Source organism: Podarcis liolepis, assembly GCF_965112155.1.
Source record: "Podarcis liolepis genome assembly, chromosome: 1".
In the NCBI taxonomy this organism is placed as follows: Eukaryota; Metazoa; Chordata; class Lepidosauria; order Squamata; family Lacertidae; genus Podarcis; species Podarcis liolepis.
In genome coordinates this window covers 129,695,709-129,716,987 of record NC_139554.1, presented here as the reverse complement: position 1 = coordinate 129,716,987, position 21,279 = coordinate 129,695,709, and the positions used below count along the sequence as shown (strand labels likewise).

Below are 21,279 nucleotides of genomic sequence, written 5' to 3'. Positions count from 1 at the left end.
AAGCTAGCACACAAATAAAACTAGTTTGATGATAGGAGAGGCAAAGAAAAAAGGCGGGAGCAGGACTAATTCCTCACGCACACAAAACACCCAGTAATATAGTCCTTGCTAGATTTCCTCTCATGTTCTGCAAAGGCTAAAAAAACTCCCCGTCTCATGTTTGACAAATGAGGAAACCTTTTTGCCCCCAGGGTCTACAAATGTGAAAAATTTGTGTTGTTGTTCTTTTAATGAAAGCTGGGGATCTGAGGTTTATGGTTCACACAGGTGTAGAGCAACTGCTCCCCAACGACTCAGGCGCCCGCCTTTAACGGCTTCCCGAGGCCTGAGGTAAAAAACGGTCCTTTTGCCCCTCCCTCAGCGAAGACCTCGCGCGACGCCTCTGGCCGCTAATTCCCGCCTTTCTGGCCGGACGACCAATCGCGCCAAAGGCTCAGGAGGAGAAAGGGAGGGGGAGCCGTGGTCGTGCGTCGTGGACGTCACCGACGTCGTCATCCTGGTCTGACGGAGGGAACTGGCGCGCACGCGCACTCCCACCCCACCGTTTGCGCCGGCCCCGGCCGACTCTGCAATGCGCGCTCCCGGCCGCCCCCTAACCAGCCGGGGACGTGGAACGCGTTTCCCTCCCTTCACGCTTCCCTCAGCCTCCGCCAGGCCTCTCTAGGAAACACCCAAGCCAGGGCCCCCCTCCCTCTCTTTCTGTGGTAACCCGGAAGAGGAAGCGGCGGCCGCGCCCTTTGACCCAGTTCTTAGCGGAGTGGGGGAGGGGGAGGAAAAAAGGCAAAGTCGCGACGGAGGCGAGGAAGGAACCCCGGAAAGAAGGTGGGCAGTTGGGGCGGCGGGGAAGGGGAGGGAGCCGGAGCCGGCATGGAAGGAAGGGCGCGCAGATTACGCGCAGGCCGCGGTTTTAATCCCCGTGCGCGCGCGCGCAGGGGGAGGCGGGGCCTCCTGGCTGCTTCCGGAGCGCGCCTTCAACCGAACCCCCGTTTGCTCTTTTTATCTTTTATTCCTCAAAAATCCCCCCCTTCATGGTTCTTTCAAGAGACCAGGTGGGGTGGGGCGGAGGGGAAACCCGCCGGGCGTCCTCTGAACAGCTGCGCGGGAGGCGCGGGGCCCCGTTTGGGTGCGCCTCCCCCCTGAGGAGGGGTCCCGCCGCCGCTACGGAGGAGGAAGGAGAAGCCGCGCGAGGCTTTTGCGCGACGGGCCCGGATCCGGCCCAGAAGTGGCGAGGCTGCCCTGCTTCAGGCCGCGAGTGGAGGGGGAGGCTCACGTGGCCATGTGCACCCCGCCACCCAGCTCAAAATAAAATGATTTATATATATATATACAAAGCACATAAAGCAATCGGGCTAACCAGCCTTGGCCCAGACTGGCTTGTGTCCATGTTGTAGGAACTATGGTCTTCCTTCCCTAGCCTTAATTCTATTGGAATACAGTGGTACCTCGGGTTAGATACGCTTCAGGTTACATATGCTTCAGGTTACAGACTCTGCTAACCCAGAAATATTACCTCGGGTTAAGAACTTTGCTTCAGGGTGAGAACAGAAATCGTGCAGTGGCAGCGCAGTGGCAGCAGGAGGCCCCATTAACTGAAGTGGTGCTAAGAACAGACCTCCAGAACGAATTAAGTTCTTAACCCAAGGTACCACTGTATCATTCTTTCTTTTTGTCTTTTGTACCTATCACTGGATAATACAGTGGTACCTTGGGTTACATACGCTTCAGGTTACAGACTCTGCTAACCCAGAAATAGTACCTCGGGTTAAGAACTTTGCCCCAGGATGAGATCAGAAATCACGCAGCATCAGCGGGAGGCTAAAGTGGTGCTTTAGCTAAAGTGGTGCTTCAGGTTAAGAACAGTTTCAGGTTAAAAACGAACGAATTAAGTACAAACGAATTAAGTACGTAACCAGAGGTACCACTGTATTTCTATTTCATTCTGTCCTTCCACTGGAAAATCGTTAGTTATTTCCTTCCTTCCTTACAATGGAAGCTGCTCCTTTCCTTCTGCAGCTCATTCTATCCTTCCACTGGAACAGTGGTTCCCAGTTAGCTAAGTACTACAGACCCTCTGTTTTTCAAAAGCCAAGCTATGGGAATTTTCAAAATGTCGTGATATCTGTGGTAGTTTTTGTTATGTGAAAGATGCCACCATACCCTCCGGCATGTCACAGCACAAAACTATGATGCATGGCTGCGCTTCTGTGTGAGAGCACAGTGCCCCAAATGGGATGTCCCAGACAGTTGACAGTTTGTGATACGGACCCCCTGCCTCTGTCTACCAGTTGGGAACCACTGCACTGGAGGATCATTCTGTCTGTCTGTCTGTCTTTCCTTGGTAGGGTCATTCTGTTAGTGAGCTCCAGCCTTCAGGGTGAAGTGGGACACACAGGCTGAGTGTCCTGGGAGGTCTGAAGAAAACAATACTGCCCTCTCCCTTGTGCATTAGTGTGTTGCAAATGTTATGCACAACCCTCCAAAGGGAAGGAAGACTGTGTGCTGTGTATGGAGAAACAGCTATGTGTGGCTTGCGTGAAGCACCCAGACACGGTATCCCTAGCTGTCACCATAGTTTGCCCAAACTAGCTGTTCTTTTTCGTTGTTCAGTTGGTGAAGTTTGTGTAGAAGTTGACACAGCTTTTAGTATAAGAGACTAATGGGCAGGAGGACAGTGAAGAAAGATGCGCCTCAGCCTGGTGCTAGAAAAATATATTTTTTGTTTTTATGAAATATCTTTCACAGGTTTTGCTCAGTGGCAAAGAGTCTCTGTGTGGCATATTCTAGTGCAGAAAAGGAAGGCAACTCAAAAATATACTGTATTACGTATACAAGTGGGGATTCTGCAACAAAATGCTTCAATGTGTCCAGTTTTTAGAAGTGATCTTTGAATATCTTTTTTACTTCCCTGCCTGTCTTAAGAGCATACAGTTAAGTCAGGGGCTCCCATTCTTTTCAGACATAAGGAAAATTGAGAAACTGTCAAGGGCACCACCTGAAGTAAAAAAGGACCCCCTGATCCCCCCCCCTTTAAATTGGGATAGGCATGACCACTGTATGCCATGTTGCAGATTCCAGGCTCAGCTGCTGGCTGTGAGCCCCAAGCCATATGAGCAGAAAGCCATACTGCTACATGGGGAGGGGCAGTTTCTGGTAAAAGCACAATGGGAAGTGTTTTTTCATGAAACCTGGTAAGGGGAGTTTTTTAACCTCATGGCACTAAATCTTCCCCATCTTAATCCCACCTTTGAGAACACAGAAGCTGATCCTCTTTCTCCACCATTTTCCTTATTAAAAAAGCAGACAAACTGAAGCCCTCAATACTGTATTTTGTAAGGTCCTTATCTGGTCCTTTTTGTGGGTTTTAAAAACCGTCCCCCCCTTTTGATTTACAAAATAATACACTAACACACATCTGAGAAACCCCCCTGAATCTGTAGGAACCATCATTTATGTCAGGTGTCCCATTTTGACTTTCTAGCTGTCACGCACTTAACCATCCAAGACTGATATTGGAGGGAAGAGTTGGAAGGAAAGATTACAATACGGATACGACTGAGATGCATTTGGCGTTGTGAGTCAACAAGTTGTATGGGTCTGTTCTGGTCGGGGACAGAGGGTGGCGCTTGGGGGGGAACTGTCGTTGCGCCACTCTTTGGTGTGTGGAGTGCCGCAGGGTGCGATACTCTCCCCAATGCTTTTCAACATCTTTATGCGCCCCCTCGCCCAGCTTGTGCGGCGTTTTGGTTTGGGCTGCCATCAGTATGCTGATGACACCCAACTCTATTTGTTGATGGATGGCCATCCTGACTCGGCCCCAGACACACTGATCAGATGTCTGGAAGCTGTGGCGGGATGGTTATGTGGGAGCCGGTTGAAGTTAAATCCTTCGAAGACAGAGGTCCTTTGGCTGGGTCAGGACGATATGCGATTGGGGGGGCAACTCCCATCTCTTGCGGGGGCACAATTAGTGCCAGCACCATCTGTTAAGAGTTTGGGTGTAATCTTTGACACCTCCCTTTCCATGGAGGTGCAGATTGCAGCTATAACAAAGGCGGCATTTTTTCATCTCCACCAAGCTAAGCAGTTGGCTCCTAACCTCTCTCGCCCTGACCTAGCCACTGTGATCCACACGAAGGTCACCTCCAGACTTGATTATTGTAACTCACTCTACATGGGGCTGCCCTTGAGACTGGTCCAGAAACTCCAGTGGGTGCAGAATGCCGCGGCGAGGCTCCTTACGGGGTCCTTGCCGCAGGATCACCTTCATCCAGTGCTTTACCAGCTGCACTGGCTCCCGGTGGAGTACAGGGTCAGGTTTAAGGTGCTGGTTTTGACCTTTAAAGCCTTATACGGCCTAAGACCCTCGTACCTACGGGACCACCTCTCCTGGTACAGTATGTCCCACGGAGGACATTACGGTCTTCAAATAAAAACATCTTGGAGATCCCTGGCCACAGGGAGGTTAGGCTGGCCTCAACCAGAGCCAGGGCTTTTTTGGCTGTGGCCGCGATCTGGTGGAACGTTCTTTCACAAGAGACTAGGGCCCTGCAGGACTTGACATCTTTCCGCAGGGCCTGCAAGACAGAGCTGTTCCACCAGGCCTTTGGCCAGGGCACAGTCTGACCCCCTCCTTCAGTAATCCTCATAAATCTCTAGCCCAATAGTTGCCATTAATTTGACTCTGAACTGATTTTAGAATGAATTGATTTTAGAATGTATTCCAGTTAATTGATTATGATTTTATGTAAACTGTTATTTTTACTGTTGTTAGCCACTCTGAGCCAGGCTTCGGCTGGGGAGGGCGAGATATAAATAATAATAATAATTAATTATTATTATTATTATTATTATTATTATTCCTCCTGTCTGAAACCTCTTGTTCCCTGGAACAAAATGCCCAGCTGCTGCAATGGATGTAGGCATCCAATATGTATTTTGTGAAAGCAACACTCTGACCTACTTTGTTAAGATGTATGTGTTTTCAACTGTTATCAAACCTCATGGTTGGACTGGTGTTGCAGAAGCACTTGGCTGATTTGAGTGATATAGGAATATCACCAATATGCTTTCTGGCAGCTATCATCTTCATACTGTGAAACCAGATTATGTTGCTGGCAGTGGGTAAGGAACAATGAGTGACTGTAGCAGCCCGTTTGCTTAAATTCAAGGCTGCCCCAATAATGTATATAGAAGGAGTGGGGATTGTTTTTGAAAGCAAAAGGGGGATATGGGTAAGAGGAGCTGAACTGTCCGCGTGCTCCTGTGACTTGCCCCCACTATTCTCCCCTTCTAGGCATATTTCTTTCCGGTGAACTCAGTTTCAGAATCTGGAGGTGGGAGTTCAGGTAATAGCTTGGGGAGATAGGTCCCTTTTGCTTGTAATGTTCAGCCCCCGCTTTCCAATTTTATACATGCTGAGAGCCGTGTTTGAAATTCACCAGGCACATTTTGCACCTGGCTTTCAGCCACTTGCAACCAAATGAAGATGCCAGGGTGGCACCTGACATCTCCACCATCTGGAAGTGCATGCCTGGGGATCCTTGGATCTTGACTAGCAACACATCCTGTAGAATTCTATCCATTATAGAGTGGAACCTCTACTCACGACCACAATCCGTTCCGGAGGCCCGTCTGGAAGTCGAAACGGATCGCTGGGAGAGGCGCCGTTGTGCGTGAGCAGCTATCACCCGCTTCTGCACATGTGCAACGGCAATCGCCGCTCCTGCGCATGCAAACCCGCCGGTTACTTCCGGGTTTGCCGCAGACGTTGGGCGAAATGGATGCGAGCCGAGGTGGACATAAGAAGAGGTTTGACTGTATTTTATCTGCACAAGGAGAATGAATTTCAAGAACTAAAACGTTTTGAAAAATACCACTTTTGAGGCATCTGCTCCAAAAATGGCAACTAGGCATTGTTTTGGTGACCGTAACACTGGTTTAAGGAGCCTTTTGGTGCTTAGCTTTTATATCTGAGTTTCTGACGCTGGCTGAGAGCAGAAGTGATTGGTTTGACCGTTTGAGCAACAGTTTATAGCTTTTTGAATTAAGTTCACAGGTCAGTTTATTGTTGAAGGAGTAACTGTCTGGAAAGTTGCTCCAGAATTTTTGTATTGCTCATAGAAAGAATGATACAGACTGTGAGACTAATAAAGAAGGCAAATAATAGTCTAATTGAGTCATTCTTTTTTCTGTAGCTTAACTGATGACTTTTCCCCTTTTTCTGTGGGAGTGTAAACTGAACCTCATCCAATTAATTACAATTTGATATAAACATGAATAAATTTGCCGTGTTTTGGTGAGTGTTTGTGTTTATTGTCTGCCAATATTTTGTACCCCATAATACCTGTGGTGTGATTTATCTCATATTCAGTATGAGCTGGAACTTAGCTGGAAGGGTGCCTCATGCTCTAGCATCATCAGGTTTTTTGGGTTTGTTTTTTATTGACCACATGAGACCATGCAATTAACGACACTTGTCTCATTTGCAGCCCAAGCCTATTAATATTTACTTGGAAGTGGGCCTTGCTGAATTCAGTGAGGATTACTTTCCAAGGGAGTGTGCATAGGATTGAAGCCTTAAGATTTGCACAGGATTGATAGGTAGAGTCCAGATGGTAGACACCATGCAGTCTATGTTTATGGTTCTTCGCAGCGTAAGCAAAAAAATACACAAGATGAGAGGGATGAAGACCCTTAGAATTGTGGGATCTGACTACGTCCATAGCAACACTGAGCATTGAATATGAACTAGGACCCTCGTACCTACGGGACCGCCTCTCCTGGTATGCCCCACAGAGAGGCTCAAGGTCCATAAATAGCAACACCCTAGTGGTCCCGGGCCCTAATGAAGTTAGATTAGCTTCAACCAGAGCCAGGGCCTTTTCAACACTGGCCCCGGCCTGGTGGAACGCTCTGCCTCATGAGACCAGGGCCCTGCAGGATCTGATTTCTTTCCGCAGGGCCTGTAAGACAGAGTTGTTCCGCCTGGCCTTTGGCTTAGAGCCAATTTGATTCCCTCCCCCTCTTTCTTTTTTTTTCTTTTCCTTTCTCCTTCTGCGATGAGGTTTCAATATTTTAATGTTGCATTTAGTTTTGTTTTTAAGTTGTATTCATTCAGTTTGTTTTTATTATTGCTTGTTAGCTGTCCTGAGCCCGGCCTTGGCTGGGGAGGGCGGGGTATAAATAAAAATTATTATTATTTATATAACTAAAAGAGAAGACTGATAATCTGAGGGATGTCAAAAGGGACCTGGATTCATTTAATTTGTTAGGTGCATTATATTGCCAAGTGCAACCCAAACAGCCAGCCAGACAACCCCCACCCCCACAGTGATACATGAAAACCAAGAGGGAAAATAAATACATTTATTAAAAGCATTCCACCCGCTTCTAAAAGGCCACAGATACTTAAAGGTCAAATACTTGGTTCTAGAGGAAAGTTTTTGCCTGGCGCCTAAAGATATATAATGATGGTGGTGCCAGGCGAGTCTCCTTGGGGAGAGCATTCCACAAACGTGGAGCCACTGCAGAGAAGGCCCGTTCTCATGTTGCCTCCCTCCAGACCTCTCGTGGAGGAGACTCACAAAGAAGGGCCTCAGATGATGATCACAGGGTTCAATTTGGTTCATATGAGGAGAGGTGGTCCTTGAGGGGTTGCGGTCGTGAGCCGTTTAAGGCTTTATAGATCAAAACCTTCCTTTCCAGTTGGGCTCATTACTCTGTAACCTCTGTTTGCTGTACAGTAGAAATGATGGTATTTATCTTACTTTTCTGAGATACTGTTAGCACTTAAACTGCTTTGACTTTGACCCATTAAAAAAAACTTCAGTGGTTCAAGTGGCAAGATGATAAACTGTTACATTAATTCTGGGGTACAGAATATACATCAATAAATCCAGTCTTTGATATGTGTAATAATTGTTTTGATTTTGAGAAGTTAAAAGTTGATGCTTTCAAATTCATTTAGTTTTAAAGTTGTGATTTCCCTTACAGAATACATGCACTCCTTCATTTTTTTGCCAATAAATTTTTATTAAGTCTTAAAAAAAAACATATCAACAAATTTAACAAATCTCAGATTAACAATTTTAAAAAATACAGATTAATTTCCAATTTAATATATCCTTAGAGGTTGAATTCCCGCCTGTCGTTCCATGGTGTTTTTAATGCCCGCCCTTTCCTACAAAGAGATCTTCTCTATTACACAACCTGATAATCATTATTATAATCTTTCTTCCGTTGATTAAACCTCAAAAAAAGAGCTTTACTTTACTGTTTTCATATAATTTTACTTTTAAAAGCCATCTTTAATCAAAACTCTTTTTCCTCCCCCTTCGTTCCATTGCTGCGGGTGCAAAGATCTAGTTGCAAGTTATTGCATCCTCTTTGGAACCTCCCTCTCAACGGTTGTTAGCATGTTGGGAATCTTCCTTATTACTTTCTAACTTAGCATCACTGCCCCCGACATTCCACCCGAATCCACAGCAAGTCCTTACATTCCAGTCATCCCTAACATTCTTCTCTATAAAACTGCTTGGCTTTCTCTTAATTTTGGTAGATCAGATCCGTAAGTCCAGCCACAGTCCTTCCGGGTCAGATTCCATTTTGCATTTCTCATTCAACCAGACAAAACGAGTTTATGTTTACATTCCTCACTTCCTAACTCCCACCCAACAGTCTCTTCCACTGGGATTTTTCCTGTTAAAACTGTTCTAGCAAAGTCATTGCAGTTTTTACATTATAAAAGTTGCATTGTATCCAAATGTTTTGTTTTGTTTTGATGCTCCTTATTGCAACTTAATCTTGATGCTCTTTACCCTCTGACGACAACAGGGAAGGTAGTGATTTCTCAACAGCTTTATAACTTTATGAACTATCTTCAGCTTCATTTTTTTTAAAAAAAATGTTGGTTTTTTTTACAGGCTGTCAATGACAATGAAAGACGAATCCTACTTGGCAAACAACTTTTTACGTGAGAGATAGTGTTTGAATCCTACTCTTCAAGTGGATGTGAAGGACAGCAAGAAGGGTAAATATTCACAAGTGCATGGTGATTTTAGTTACGTTTATCACAGAAAGATTGGAATACTTCAGGTCACCCTTGTATAACTGAAATTTGGTATTACCTTCCATCTAGACTCTAGGATAGTCTAGGCCCAGTACTGATTTGGGGGTAGTGCCTGCAAAGGCGAGCAAGAAGGGATTTTTGGCCATTCCCACTAGAGACAATCTTAGTGCCTTTTAATAGGGTTTGCTGCCATTTTAAAATAAGAACCAATGATAGATTCAGTCCTATAGTGATCCCATAACCATCTTTGACAGGCTATAATCTCAACTCATGTCTCAGTTTGTAATTTAGTTAAGCCTATAAATACCTTATTTGGATGTGTGCATGGCCTATCGGTTTACTGTTTGCTTTCCTTGCCTTCCAAGTTCTAATCCTTATGAAAGCAGTAATATCTCATGGCAGCAAAGGTCTTAAGAGTCTTAACAAAAAATAGAGTGAGGAAGAAAGTAAGCTCATTTTCTAACTTAAAAATGCAATTCATTTTATTTTTTTAAAATAACGTTGGAGGCAATTTTAAAGTTAATCTGCAGCAGTGTTCTTGATATGGCAATGTTTTACTGAGCAAACATCTTGGAAGTGCCTTTGTGCGTGCTCAGCTTTTCTCTGCATTGATTTTATTTTACAGATGTTTGATCGAAATAAACAAGCCGATGAAGCGCCTGCTGCTTCAGCACAAGGTAAGACTCTTATTTAATGGGGGAAACCCACATAATCAAATCATTAGCATCTGCTTGAAATGTATCTTTACTGCATTGACAGTTAATGAAACTTGGGGAGGAGGGATATTTGTTGGCTGATTTCCCTTTCTATAGATTATCTTTTCCCCACCCTCCTTCTTACAGATATAGAAAGAAGAGGCAATGAAGGCTCCTTGCAACAGGAGAGAGGTAGCAGGTGAGTAAGATTAACGTGGAATTACATTGAAGCTGTATTCTTTATACTTTATACCAGGCATAGGCAAACTCGGCCCTCCAGATGTTTCGGACTACAGCTCCCATCATCCCTGACCACTGGTCCTGTTAGCTAGGGATGGTGGGAGTTGTAGTCCCAAAACATCTGGAGGGCCGAGTCTGCCTATGCCTGTTTTATACATTAACTAGAACTTCCCATTTGTGGTCACTGTCACCCACCGACATATGGTCGACCACATTGAGGGTGCTGGACTAGATGGCCTGATCCAGCAGGCTCTTCTTACACTCTGTTCTATTGAGTTAATGCTCAGATTTCTTATCCAGGATCTGATAAAAAAAATACAGTGGTACCTCTGGATGCGAACGGGATCCATTCCGGAGCCCCTTTCGCATCCTGAAGCGAACGCAACCTGTGTCTGTGTGTGCATGGGTCGCGATTCGCTGCGCATACGCATGACGTCATTTTGAGCTTCTGTGTGTGCACTCCACACTGCAACATTTTGTTGCAGGTTCTGCCTGTATTTTATAGTAATGCATTTGGAATATGGGGAGGCTGAAGGAGACGGCGCTGTTTAAAATATAGTAGTGGGAATAGGGAGCAGAATGGAAAAAAATTACCGTATTTTTCGCTCCATAGGACGCACCCAACCATAGGACGCACCTTGTTTTAGAGGGGGAGAACAAGAAAAAAAAATCTCCCCCTCTGAGCAGCGCCCCTTCAGCGAAGCAGCAGGAGAAACGGAGCCCCTTCCATTTCTCCTCCCGCTTCGCTGAAGGGGCGACTACCCTTCAGCGAAAGGAACCCGAAGCCTCCGGAGTGCAACCGGAACTCCTGACGCGCTCCAGAGGCTTCAGGCGGCTATCTTTGAAGCCTGGAGAGCGAGAGGGGTTGGTGCGCACTGACCCCTCTCGCTCTCCAGGCTTCACTGAAGGCAGCCCAAAGCCTCTGGAGCGTGGCGGGAGCGCTCCTACTGCACTTCGGAGGCTTCACGTTGCTATCGCTGAAGCCAAGGAGCCTGCATTCGTTCCATAAGACGCACACACATTTCCCCTTAATTTTTGGAGGGGAAAATGTGTGTCTTATAGAGCGAAAAATACGGTATTTGATAGAATTATTTTTGTCTGCATGCATATTCCATGACTGCTTTTGCATATTCCATGACTGCTTTTGCAGTCCGCAAAAAACGGATGATTGTATGCAGTCAACAGTGAATTGTTCTTGAAGCCTTTCACCCAATCTGGTTGACTTGCTTGCACTGCTTGGAAGCTTCCCCGCTAACTGACTGAAATTTCGCTGTTCTGCATTTGTTACAGTTCTGACTCAAATCTACTTTCTTGACACTTCTATCCTAGGAAATAATGCAGGATTAGCTTAAGCTACTTTCATTAACAATCCTCTTAGCTGGAAGCGTCTTAATGGCCTGTGATGTTGATCAGCATTGATAAATGATTTTTGTGAATTAATTTTAAGAGCCCATCTCTTTGGGCTCTGAAATCCTTGACAAGTGCTGTATATGAATAATGTAGTGTAGCTGTAATGCATCTCGATATGTTGCCGGTTCATAACAATCTGAAAAATGTGTACGTTCTACAGAGTCGTTAGTAAAAAATGCTAAGTGCTTTCTACCTCCCCCATGGTCAAAATGAGGTTTAGGAATGCTTGTTCAATTCAATAACATCTTTTAACCATTTCAAAAGTGTAACGATTCTGAACCATTACTTTTTCACTCATCTAATATAGGGATGAATATTTCTTGGGTCAGAAAATTTTATATACGTAGAGGTGAGGCCATACTGAATTTTACTTATGTGTGGTTCATTTTGACTGAGTGTGGAAAAAGTAACATGAATGCTGTTTAAATAGCAGCCCTCATCAGGGTAGGAGTCTAACTTCTCTCTCCCTCTGAAAACAGCTAGTTATATGAAAATTTCTATTTTTCATTTTAAGCACGCAAGCACCAGAGCTGGCTGGGCCTGGAGTACCTGTCGTACAGAACAGGCAAGGCTATTGCAACTGTTGCCATGTACACTACAGTAATCTTGAACAGGTAAGGACTTAACTCCAACTGCCATTTTGGGAACCTTGGTTTTCCATTATCTGTCAAAGGGCTTGATCAGCTGTTAGTTTTACTAGATTGGATCTAAAAGTTTAAAAATAAAGAATGAGAACATTGTTTGACACAGCCAGTTTCATTTTTAATCTTCAGCTTGAAGGTGTTTGCACAAAAAATTTTTTTAGGTAATAGATCTGTAAACAGTGGCTCATTCCCACATTCACTGCAACTTAAGAAAAGTGTGTTTGTGAAAACGAGTAGAGTTCAATATGTGCATTAGGTGTAGAGAACAGCCCCTCTGTCCGGCAAGTCCCACTTTTCCTCATCTTCCTTTGCGCTATCACCTACAGTGGTACCTCTGGTTACATACTTAATTTGTTCTGGAGGTCCGTTCTTAACTTGAAACTGTTCTTAACCTGAAGCACCACTTTAGCTAATGGGGCCTCCCGCTGCCGCCACGCCGCCGCCACACGATTTCTGTTCTCATCCTGAAGCAAAGTTCTTAACCTGTGGTATTATTTCTGGGTTAGCGGAGTCTGTAACCTGAAGCATATGTAACCCGAGGTACCACTGTATTTCTCACTGCTATCATTACAATTCTTGGGCTGGGCTTGAGCTGTTGAGAGAAGTGGCATTCCACTGTACAAGATACCATGGAAGAAGATGCTCATGTGGCTAGTAGAACATTTAGGCAAGGAAAACTTGTGCCTTGGAAGCTGGGGGTAGAGAGGTTAAATACATCTGAGAAGTGGAAAAACTTCCTTAAACCTTAGGAGAGAAATTCCATTGGCCCAAAGGGCAGAGATGCAGAACCTCCTGCTGTTGTTTCTCCAGTACCCATTCAACTGTCTTTCTATTACCATTTCTTACTCCTTAATTTTGGCCACTTCCACACCTCACCCTTGTTTCCCCCAGTTATGTGCAGTCTCTTTCTTTTGTCCCCCATCCTCTGCTGCAACTGCCTCCTCCCACCCAGGTTTCTTTGCTTCTAGTGCAGAGGTCAGCAAACTTTTTCAGCAGGGGGCCGGTCCACTGTCCCTCAGACCTTGTGGGGGGGCGGACTATATTTTTTTTTGGGGGGGGGATAATACAAGAGCATCACGAGCCCCGGTGGCTGCTTACCTGTGTCTTGCAAGCGGCAGAGGCTGGTGGCGGCGGTGGAGGGACGATGAGTGGCCTACGAAAGGGTTCTGAAAAGGGGCTGCTTAAAATGGCGGCCGCTGCTGGTGGTGGTGGTGGCACCAACAAAGCCCAGCCCCCTTCCTCCTCTAGGCAGGGCGGGGAGAAGCCAGGAGGCGGCGCCACCGCCGTGAGAGAGAGAGGGAGATCCACACGGGGATTCCCGGACTGTCCATGGGCCAGATCCAGAAGGCAGTTGGGTCTGATCTGTCCTGCAGGCCTTAGTTTGCCAACCCATGTTCTAGTATTTGGTTGCGAGGGGAAAGGAGAGGTGGGTATCTCTGTGGCATCTTTATCACACGTGTTCAACTGGCATTCTTTTTCTGTCCATCTTTTGGGGAGTTACCCTTGATCTTGTGTATTGTAATGAAAACAGTTGTTAAGTTTTGATAGCTGATTAATATAAAGCATCGTCTTCTTCCCTCGTTCAGCACGTGTACAGTACCCAGCACAGGCACTTTGCCACTTACCGCAGGAATCGTACGGCCACAACTAGCCTGATGGAGCGTTTCCTGCAAGATGTTTTGCGGCACCATCCCTATAGATACCATGATAACAGGTAAAACGCCCAGGGTTTTTTTTTTGCTTGTCTAACTTTTATAATATATATGCAAGGTAGTGTGTTAAACTTCTTAAATTATGGAATTTGCAGCAGGTTTGGCCCTCTGGAGAGGGAACCTTACCTGGAGACCCTCGCTTCATACAAAACATGTATTTGGCTTAATGGGTTGTTTCATATATCTGCACTAATTACAGAGCTTTTAAATTTAATTGGTAGAATAAATCAGCACAATTCTATGGTTGTGCAATCGTTGCATGATACAAGTCATGCAACAAAACACATCCACAGAAGCATTTGTGCAAAAGGGCTTTCCCCTCTCCACCCTACCCCCCAATTTGACTTAGAGGGACTCAGAAGAAAACTTCAGAACAGCACAGGGCGAGGGGAACATTCTGTCTGGTAGGGTGCAATGCTTGCACAGACAGAATGATTGCAATAGCATGAGATTGAATTCTACTCAAAGAGATGTTGTGTGCAAATTTGGCTCCAGATCCCCGCATTTATTTTCTGGGGTCTTTCAATTTATCTGGATGGTGTTATTTCAAATGATACCTGGAAGGAATATCTTGGCAGAGAGAGCTGAATGTCCAGATCAAGACCAGCAAAGGTATAATGTAGGAGTTTTGCTGTGAGAAGTGACGAGGGACCGAATATTAATCCTGATTCTGTTTTGGAAAACCGAATTGTGAAAATTTATTCTGTCTGCTGTGAACTAGGTTCTGCCATTTTTGATGAATTGATGAGAATGCAAAAATGAATTATGGGTGTGTGAGGGAAGTGCACAATGGCTGCAGTTTGGCATCACACTAAACCATAGTTGGGTGTAATACAAGCTGGAACAAGCTGCGGTGAGCCTTGGTCTCCCATCTCCTCCTTCTGTGTGGTTAAGGAGAAGGAGTTTGGAAGCATTGGCATCTGCTTTTGCTTAACCACATTTTTTTTTTCATGTTACCTGTGATTTGTTTGAAACAAATCAGCTTGGAACCATAATTACGGAGGCATTTATTTAACTGGGTGGGAAAACTGCGCAAACCTGAGGCTCACTGCAGCTCATCCCCATTTGTTCGTTTAATTTCACCAGTATAAACGGAGCTGCAACAGACATCCAGAAAAGTGAAGGAAAAGCATAGGTCTCTCTATCTTATTTGTATCTGTCTCTCCCCCCCCCCCCGACAAGGAGTATCTTTTCTGCCTGGGGCCTGAGTGGGGATCCTGAGCCCCAAACCCAGTGTTCTCTGCTGAGTCCTATCAGGATTCCCCATCAAGCAGCTGGCACAAAATGTGCCTCGTGGGCTGCGTTTAGCACAGTAGGGAACCAGTTGTGCAGGCCCTGAAGCGGAGCCCAAACAAAGCTATCCCATCTTTTTGAGGGATGCTGTATTGAAAACTAGGCTATATCCAGCGAGGGTCTTCCAACACCCCCCCCCCCAAAGCTGGTTCTGAGGCATAGCTGTCAACCGTCCCTTATTTGGCGGGAAACTCCCTTATCCCAGTGCCGTGTCCCACTGCTGTCCCAGATTAATGATGTCCCTTAAATATCCCGGGTTTCAAAGGAAGCAGCTCCTCTCCCTCCCTCCCTGTCGGCCAGCCAGGTAGGAGGGAGGCTACAACTGTGTTGCTTGGCTGCCTGGCCTGCCCCCCTCCGGCCTTCTCTCACCAGCCTCGGCCCCCAGGAGCCCCTCCCCACCGGGACTGGCGGGAGCCTCAGGCCCTTCCGCTGCCACCCTCCTCGCAGCCACCGAACTGAGTGTCTCTGCCTGGGGCCTCCCCTCTGCCTTCCGCCACCGCTCCCGCTAGGCCGTACTGCGGCTGCGCCACCAAAGGACCCGGATGAGATGGGCAGCCTGGCGCAGCCTATGAATTGTTGAGGAGCCTTGAAAGGAGAGCGAGGGCAACGATAGAGAAAGCAGTTCAGAGAGAGGAGGAGGAGGCGGAGGCGCGGGCAGGTGTTCCAAGAGCTAACCATAGAGGGGGAAAGCGGAGGAAGGACTGCATTTGCTTCTCCCATAGATTTGTAGTGGTAGACTAGCATAGATGGTCTGATCTGCGGGTTTACTTTGGGCGCTATTTCCCCCCCCCTTCCTCCCGCCCTGCCTGATGGAACTGAGAGCTGCAGATGGAGCACGAGAGAAAAGATACAGCACTGCAGCAGCATCTTCGTAGCTTGGACTTTGTTTTGCGCGAAAAGTGGCTGCTGCTTGTAGTTATTGAATTGCAGTGTTTCATCAGCTGGTGTCTTGAGCCGCAACCTCTGGAAACGAAGGGCTAAAAACCAGCGCTGCTCTCCCAAATTATCTGGTCCCTTTTAACTTCGTATTTCAGCTGGTTGACTAAAATCCCTTATTTTGGCTGCTGATCCCTTATTTCCGAGGCTGCTGGTCCCTTATTTTCAAATCTGTAAGTTGACAGCTATGTTCTGAGGGCAAGCAGGGGGCAGGAAAGGAAGAGGAATTTCCATTGTGCCCAAGGAAGTCTCTTGCCCCAGCAGAGCTGCAGTGATGGACCCAGCCCTGGGATCCGGTGCTTTCATTTTCCTTCTTTCCGTTTGATTTTCAAAGTATGTCAAGAGCAAAATCCCATCTGGGCATCAGCTGTGAGGTCACCATTGGAACTTCTTAATACAGTGGTGCCTCGCAAGACGAAATTAATTCGTTCCGCAATTCTCTTCGTCTTGCGGTTTTTTCGTCTTGCGATGCACGGTTTCCCATAGGAATGCATTGAAAATCAATTAATGCGTTCCTAGGGAAACCACCTTCAGACCAGGTCCGGGGACAGTCTGTCCCCGGACCTCTTCTGAAGGCTGGGGGGACGGGACAAGGGCTTTTCTTCCCACCCCCAGCATTTTAAAAAACCCTGGGACAGCGGAGGACTTCTCCGCTGTGCGGGGCTATCTTAAAATGCTGGCGAGCGGCATTTTAAAATCGCTCCGGACAGCGGAGGACTTCTCCGCTGTCCGGGGCGATTTAAAAGCCCCTGGGAAGGCAGGCAGGGGGAACAAAGACTTTCGCCCCCTGCCCGCCTTCAGAAGGTGTCCCCGCCCCCTGCCCCACTTCGGAACAGCTTTCCGAAGTGGGGCGGCGGGGCCAGGTGTCCCCGCCTGCCCGCCCCACTTCGGAACAGCTTTCCGAAGTGGGGCGGCGGGGCCAGGTGTCCCCGCCTGCCCGCCCCACTTCGGAACAGCTTTCCGAAGTGGGGCGGCGGGGCCAGGTGTCCCCGCCTGCCCGCCCCACTTCGGAACAGCTTTCCGAAGTGGGGCGGCGGGGCCAGGTGTCCCCGCCTGCCCGCCCCACTTCGGAACAGCTTTCCGAAGTGGGGCGGTGGGGGCGGGTGTCCCCGCCTGCCCGCCCCACTTCGGAACAGCTTTCCGAAGTGGGGCGGCGGGGCCAGGTGTCCCCGCCTGCCCGCCCCACTTCGGAACAGCTTTCCGAAGTGGGGCGGCGGGGCCAGGTGTCCCCGCCTGCCCGCCCCACTTCGGAACAGCTTTCCGAAGTGGGGCGGCGGGGCCAGGTGTCCCCGCCTGCCCGCCCCACTTCGGAACAGCTTTCCGAAGTGGGGCGGCGGGGCCAGGTGTCCCCGCCTGCCCGCCCCACTTCGGAACAGCTTTCCGAAGTGGGGCGGCGGGGCCAGGTGTCCCCGCCTGCCCGCCCCACTTCGGAACAGCTTTCCGAAGTGGGGCGGCGGGGCCAGGTGTCCCCGCCTGCCCGCCCCACTTCGGAACAGCTTTCCGAAGTGGGGCGGCGGGGCCGGGTGTCCCCGCCTGCCCGCCCCACTTCGGAACAGCTTTCCGAAGTGGGGCGGCGGGGCCGGGTGTCCCCGCCTGCCCGCCCCACTTCGGAACAGCTTTCCGAAGTGGGGCGGTGGGGGCGGGTGTCCCCGCCTGCCCGCCCCACTTCGGAACAGCTTTCCGAAGTGGGGCGGCGGGGCCAGGTGTCCCCGCCTGCCCGCCCCACTTCGGAACAGCTTTCCGAAGTGGGGCGGCGGGGGCGGGTGTCCCCGCCTGCCCGCCCCACTTCGGAACAGCTTTCCGAAGTGGGGCGGCGGGGCCGGGTGTCCCCGCCTGCCCGCCCCACTTCGGAACAGCTTTCCGAAGTGGGGCGGTGGGGGCGGGTGTCCCCGCCTGCCCGCCCCACTTCGGAACAGCTTTCTGAAGTGGGGCGGCGGGGGCAGGTGTTCCCCCGAGCGCTTCTAAAGGCGGGCGGCTGGGAGGGAATCCCTTGGCCCCCCGCTGGACTTCCCGAAGCTCTTTTGAAGTCCGGCGGGGGTCCAAGGGATTCCTTCCCAGCCGCCCACGTTTAAAAGCACTCCGGGGAAAGCAGCGCACTTCGCTGCTTTGCCCGGAATGCTTTTAAATGCGGGCGGCTGGGAGGGAATCCCTTGGCCCCCCGCTGGACTTCCCGAAGCTCTTTTGAAGTCCGGCGGGGGTCCAAGGGATTCCTTCCCAGCGGATCTCTCTGCCAGCAGCGGCAGCTCTGCCGCTGCTGGCGGAGACTTGCCGGCATCCCGAAGCCTGTGCGCAGCGCGCCCAGGCTTCGCGGATCTCTCTGCCAGCAGCGGCAGCTCTGCCGCTGCTGGCGGAGACTTGCCGGCATCCCGAAGCCTGCGCGCAGCGCGCCCAGGCTTCGCGGATCTCTCTGCCAGCAGCGGCAGCTCTGCCGCTGCTGGCGGAGACTTGCCGGCATCCCGAAGCCTGCGCGCAGCGCGCCCAGGCTTCGCGGATCTCTCTGCCAGCAGCGGCAGCTCTGCCGCTGCTGGCGGAGACTTGCCGGCATCCCGAAGCCTGCGCGCAGCGCGCCCAGGCTTCGCGGATCTCTCTGCCAGCAGCGGCAGCTCTGCCGCTGCTGGCGGAGACTTGCCGGCATGCCGAAGCCTGTGCGCAGCGCGCCCAGGCTTCGCGGATCTCTCTGCCAGCAGCGGCAGCTCTGCCGCTGCTGGCGGAGACTTGCCGGCATCCCGAAGCCTGCGCGCAGCGCGCCCAGGCTTCGCGGATCTCTCTGCCAGCAGCGGCAGCTCTGCCGCTGCTGGCGGAGACTTGCCGGCATCCCGAAGCCTGCGCGCAGCGCGCCCAGGCTTCGCGGATCTCTCTGCCAGCAGCGGCAGCTCTGCCGCTGCTGGCGGAGACTTGCCGGCATCCCGAAGCCTGCGCGCAGCGCGCCCAGGCTTCGCGGATCTCTCTGCCAGCAGCGGCAGCTCTGCCGCTGCTGGCGGAGACTTGCCGGCATCCCGAAGCCTGCGCGCAGCGCGCCCAGGCTTCGCGGATCTCTCTGCCAGCAGCGGCAGCTCTGCCGCTGCTGGCGGAGACTTGCCGGCATCCCGAAGCCTGCGCGCAGCGCGCCCAGGCTTCGCGGATCTCTCTGCCAGCAGCGGCAGCTCTGCCGCTGCTGGCGGAGACTTGCCGGCATCCCGAAGCCTGTGCGCAGCGCGCCCAGGCTTCGCGGATCTCTCCTGCCTTCAAAAGCCGTCCGGGATAGCAGGAAGCGCTTCCCTGCTATCCCGGACTGCTTTTAAAATGCTGGCCCTGGGGAGCAAAGCCTTTTGGCCCCCGCCAGCCTTCCTGGACCTCTTCTGAAGGCCGGAGGGGGGGGGAAAGGCTTTGCTCCCCACCTCTAGCATTTAAAAGAGGTCCCCGGAGATTTCCCTATGGGCTTTCGTCTTGCGATGCAAGCCCATAGGGGAATTCGTCTTGCGAGGCAAATCGCGGACGAAAAAACCTTTCGTCTAGCGAGTTTTTTGTCTTGCGGGGCATTCGTCTTGCGGGGCACTACTGTAATAAACTCCTGGAGTGAAATAAACACCTGACTATTCTGGGTTAGCTATAATCACATCACTCACATGTGGCAGCCACGAGCCAGGGAATAGGTCGTTCTAATGAGTGCAGACTAAAATAGTATTTTGCTCTGGTACCTGATATATTATTTATAAAAGTTAGCGTAGAAGGTTTTATTCCTTGGTGTTTCATCCATCATACTTTTATGTTATGCGCCGTATTGATGGCAGGGAGGATATTTCTGAAGACTGCTGTTTCATGCTGCTGCTATTTCCTTTCTGAAAAGACAGCGCATCAATTCTTAGACTGCAGGATGCTACCAGAACATAAGGAATGTTCTTTGGTGTCTGTTGAGAAGCTAGTATTTCATTCACTGATATGGTTTATCAAAGACTTGAAATTAAAAGATACAAAACGTCAAAAAGTCCAGGACAAAACCAGCTTTTCTGCCAGAACGCAATTCTGAGCAGCTGCCATGCATCTAAACCTTTCATTCCACTTAGATGGTTAGTGGCTGCTATGAGTGCTCCCACACACTCGTAGGAATGCGTTTTGTTTTGCCTTTGTTCATTTTTCTGCTTGAGAGGCGTTTGAATTTTTAACACATCTCCCCTTTGCTGTGTTGATTTTAATGGAATTTCAGCATCTTGCAAGGCTATCTTGATTCTAGCTAGTATTAGAACAGAATGGGGACAAGGAGGCTGCTGTAAAAGCTTATTTCAGGGCAATCTGAATATAAACTCAGACATATAAAATGCACACGAGAGCATAATTAGTGCAAAGACGAACCTTTTCTCAACCATTAGTGCAAAGCAACACTGATGGTTAACTGCCTGCGTCCGTGGTCAGAAACATCTGGCCTTTATTCAGGTAAACTGTTCGGTATGAAGGAAAATATCAACCCTTTGTTTAAGTAGGATTTCCCCTCTCAGATCTTTTGACATTTGAATGCAACCATGGACCTGTGTACCTAGTCACTGAATGGGGGCACGGTTAGTAATCAGTTGAGAATCTCATTAAAAAATTAGCCCATATCATTGCGAATATTGGCTGCAATGACAGGAACACTCCGGGTTAGTTTACAGAAAGGGCAAGGACAAGGGGTGAGAAGAATTCATCTACACAGCTGTGGATTAAGTTTATGCGGGTTTTACAGACACAGTGGCTTGGATCCTAATTTTTCATTCTGTAAACAGAAGCTCCTTCTGTTCATGGAATAAGAGAATTAGGATCCTAACCAGTGGCTGTACAGTAATATACACACACTACAGGAATATTCATGTTTTTGTCACAGGAAGATTATTCAGAATAGAAATTCGTGCTGTCTTAGGTGTCTAATGCAGTTCATGTCTGTGTATAAACTGATACCGGGTATAGCTTATTTATATTCTTGTTGATACACTTTAAAAAATCTGTCTTTCTTTAAATTAAAACCTATCAAAGTAGCATTTCTAATTCTACAATGTAAAGATGTGTATGCATTGCTTCTGTGCTCTGGTGCTCATAGGCAGCCATTAGCTGCATTCTTACATATTATATAGATATAGCTGCATATATACATATTATTATTATTATTATTATTATTAAGCTTTCCTGCCTCCAAGAGTGTCTGCTATAACAAAGGCTGCCCAGCTGAAGGCTCATATTCTTTCTTTTATTTTTATTGTCCCAACATATCCTTCCCCAGCGCTCCAGTAGCTCAGAAGAGTGTTAATCATTGTGGCAGAGAGTCTTGGCACTAG

At 48.8% G+C, this 21,279-nt stretch overlaps 1 protein-coding gene across 1 annotated transcript in view; it reads left to right on the top strand.

Annotated features, from left to right (window-relative positions):
* Positions 1-451: 451 nt before the first annotated feature.
* The window catches only part of ZDBF2 (zinc finger DBF-type containing 2), a 29,708-nt gene continuing 8,880 nt past the window's right edge, over positions 452-21,279 (top strand). Inside the window, exons 1-6 of the mRNA XM_083472648.1 lie at positions 452-822; positions 8,922-9,028; positions 9,693-9,744; positions 9,910-9,961; positions 11,927-12,026; positions 13,643-13,770. Coding sequence (XP_083328774.1) covers positions 9,693-9,744; positions 9,910-9,961; positions 11,927-12,026; positions 13,643-13,770 — 332 coding nt within the window. The 5' untranslated portion in view covers positions 452-822; positions 8,922-9,028. The remainder of the gene's footprint in view (positions 823-8,921; positions 9,029-9,692; positions 9,745-9,909; positions 9,962-11,926; positions 12,027-13,642; positions 13,771-21,279) is intronic.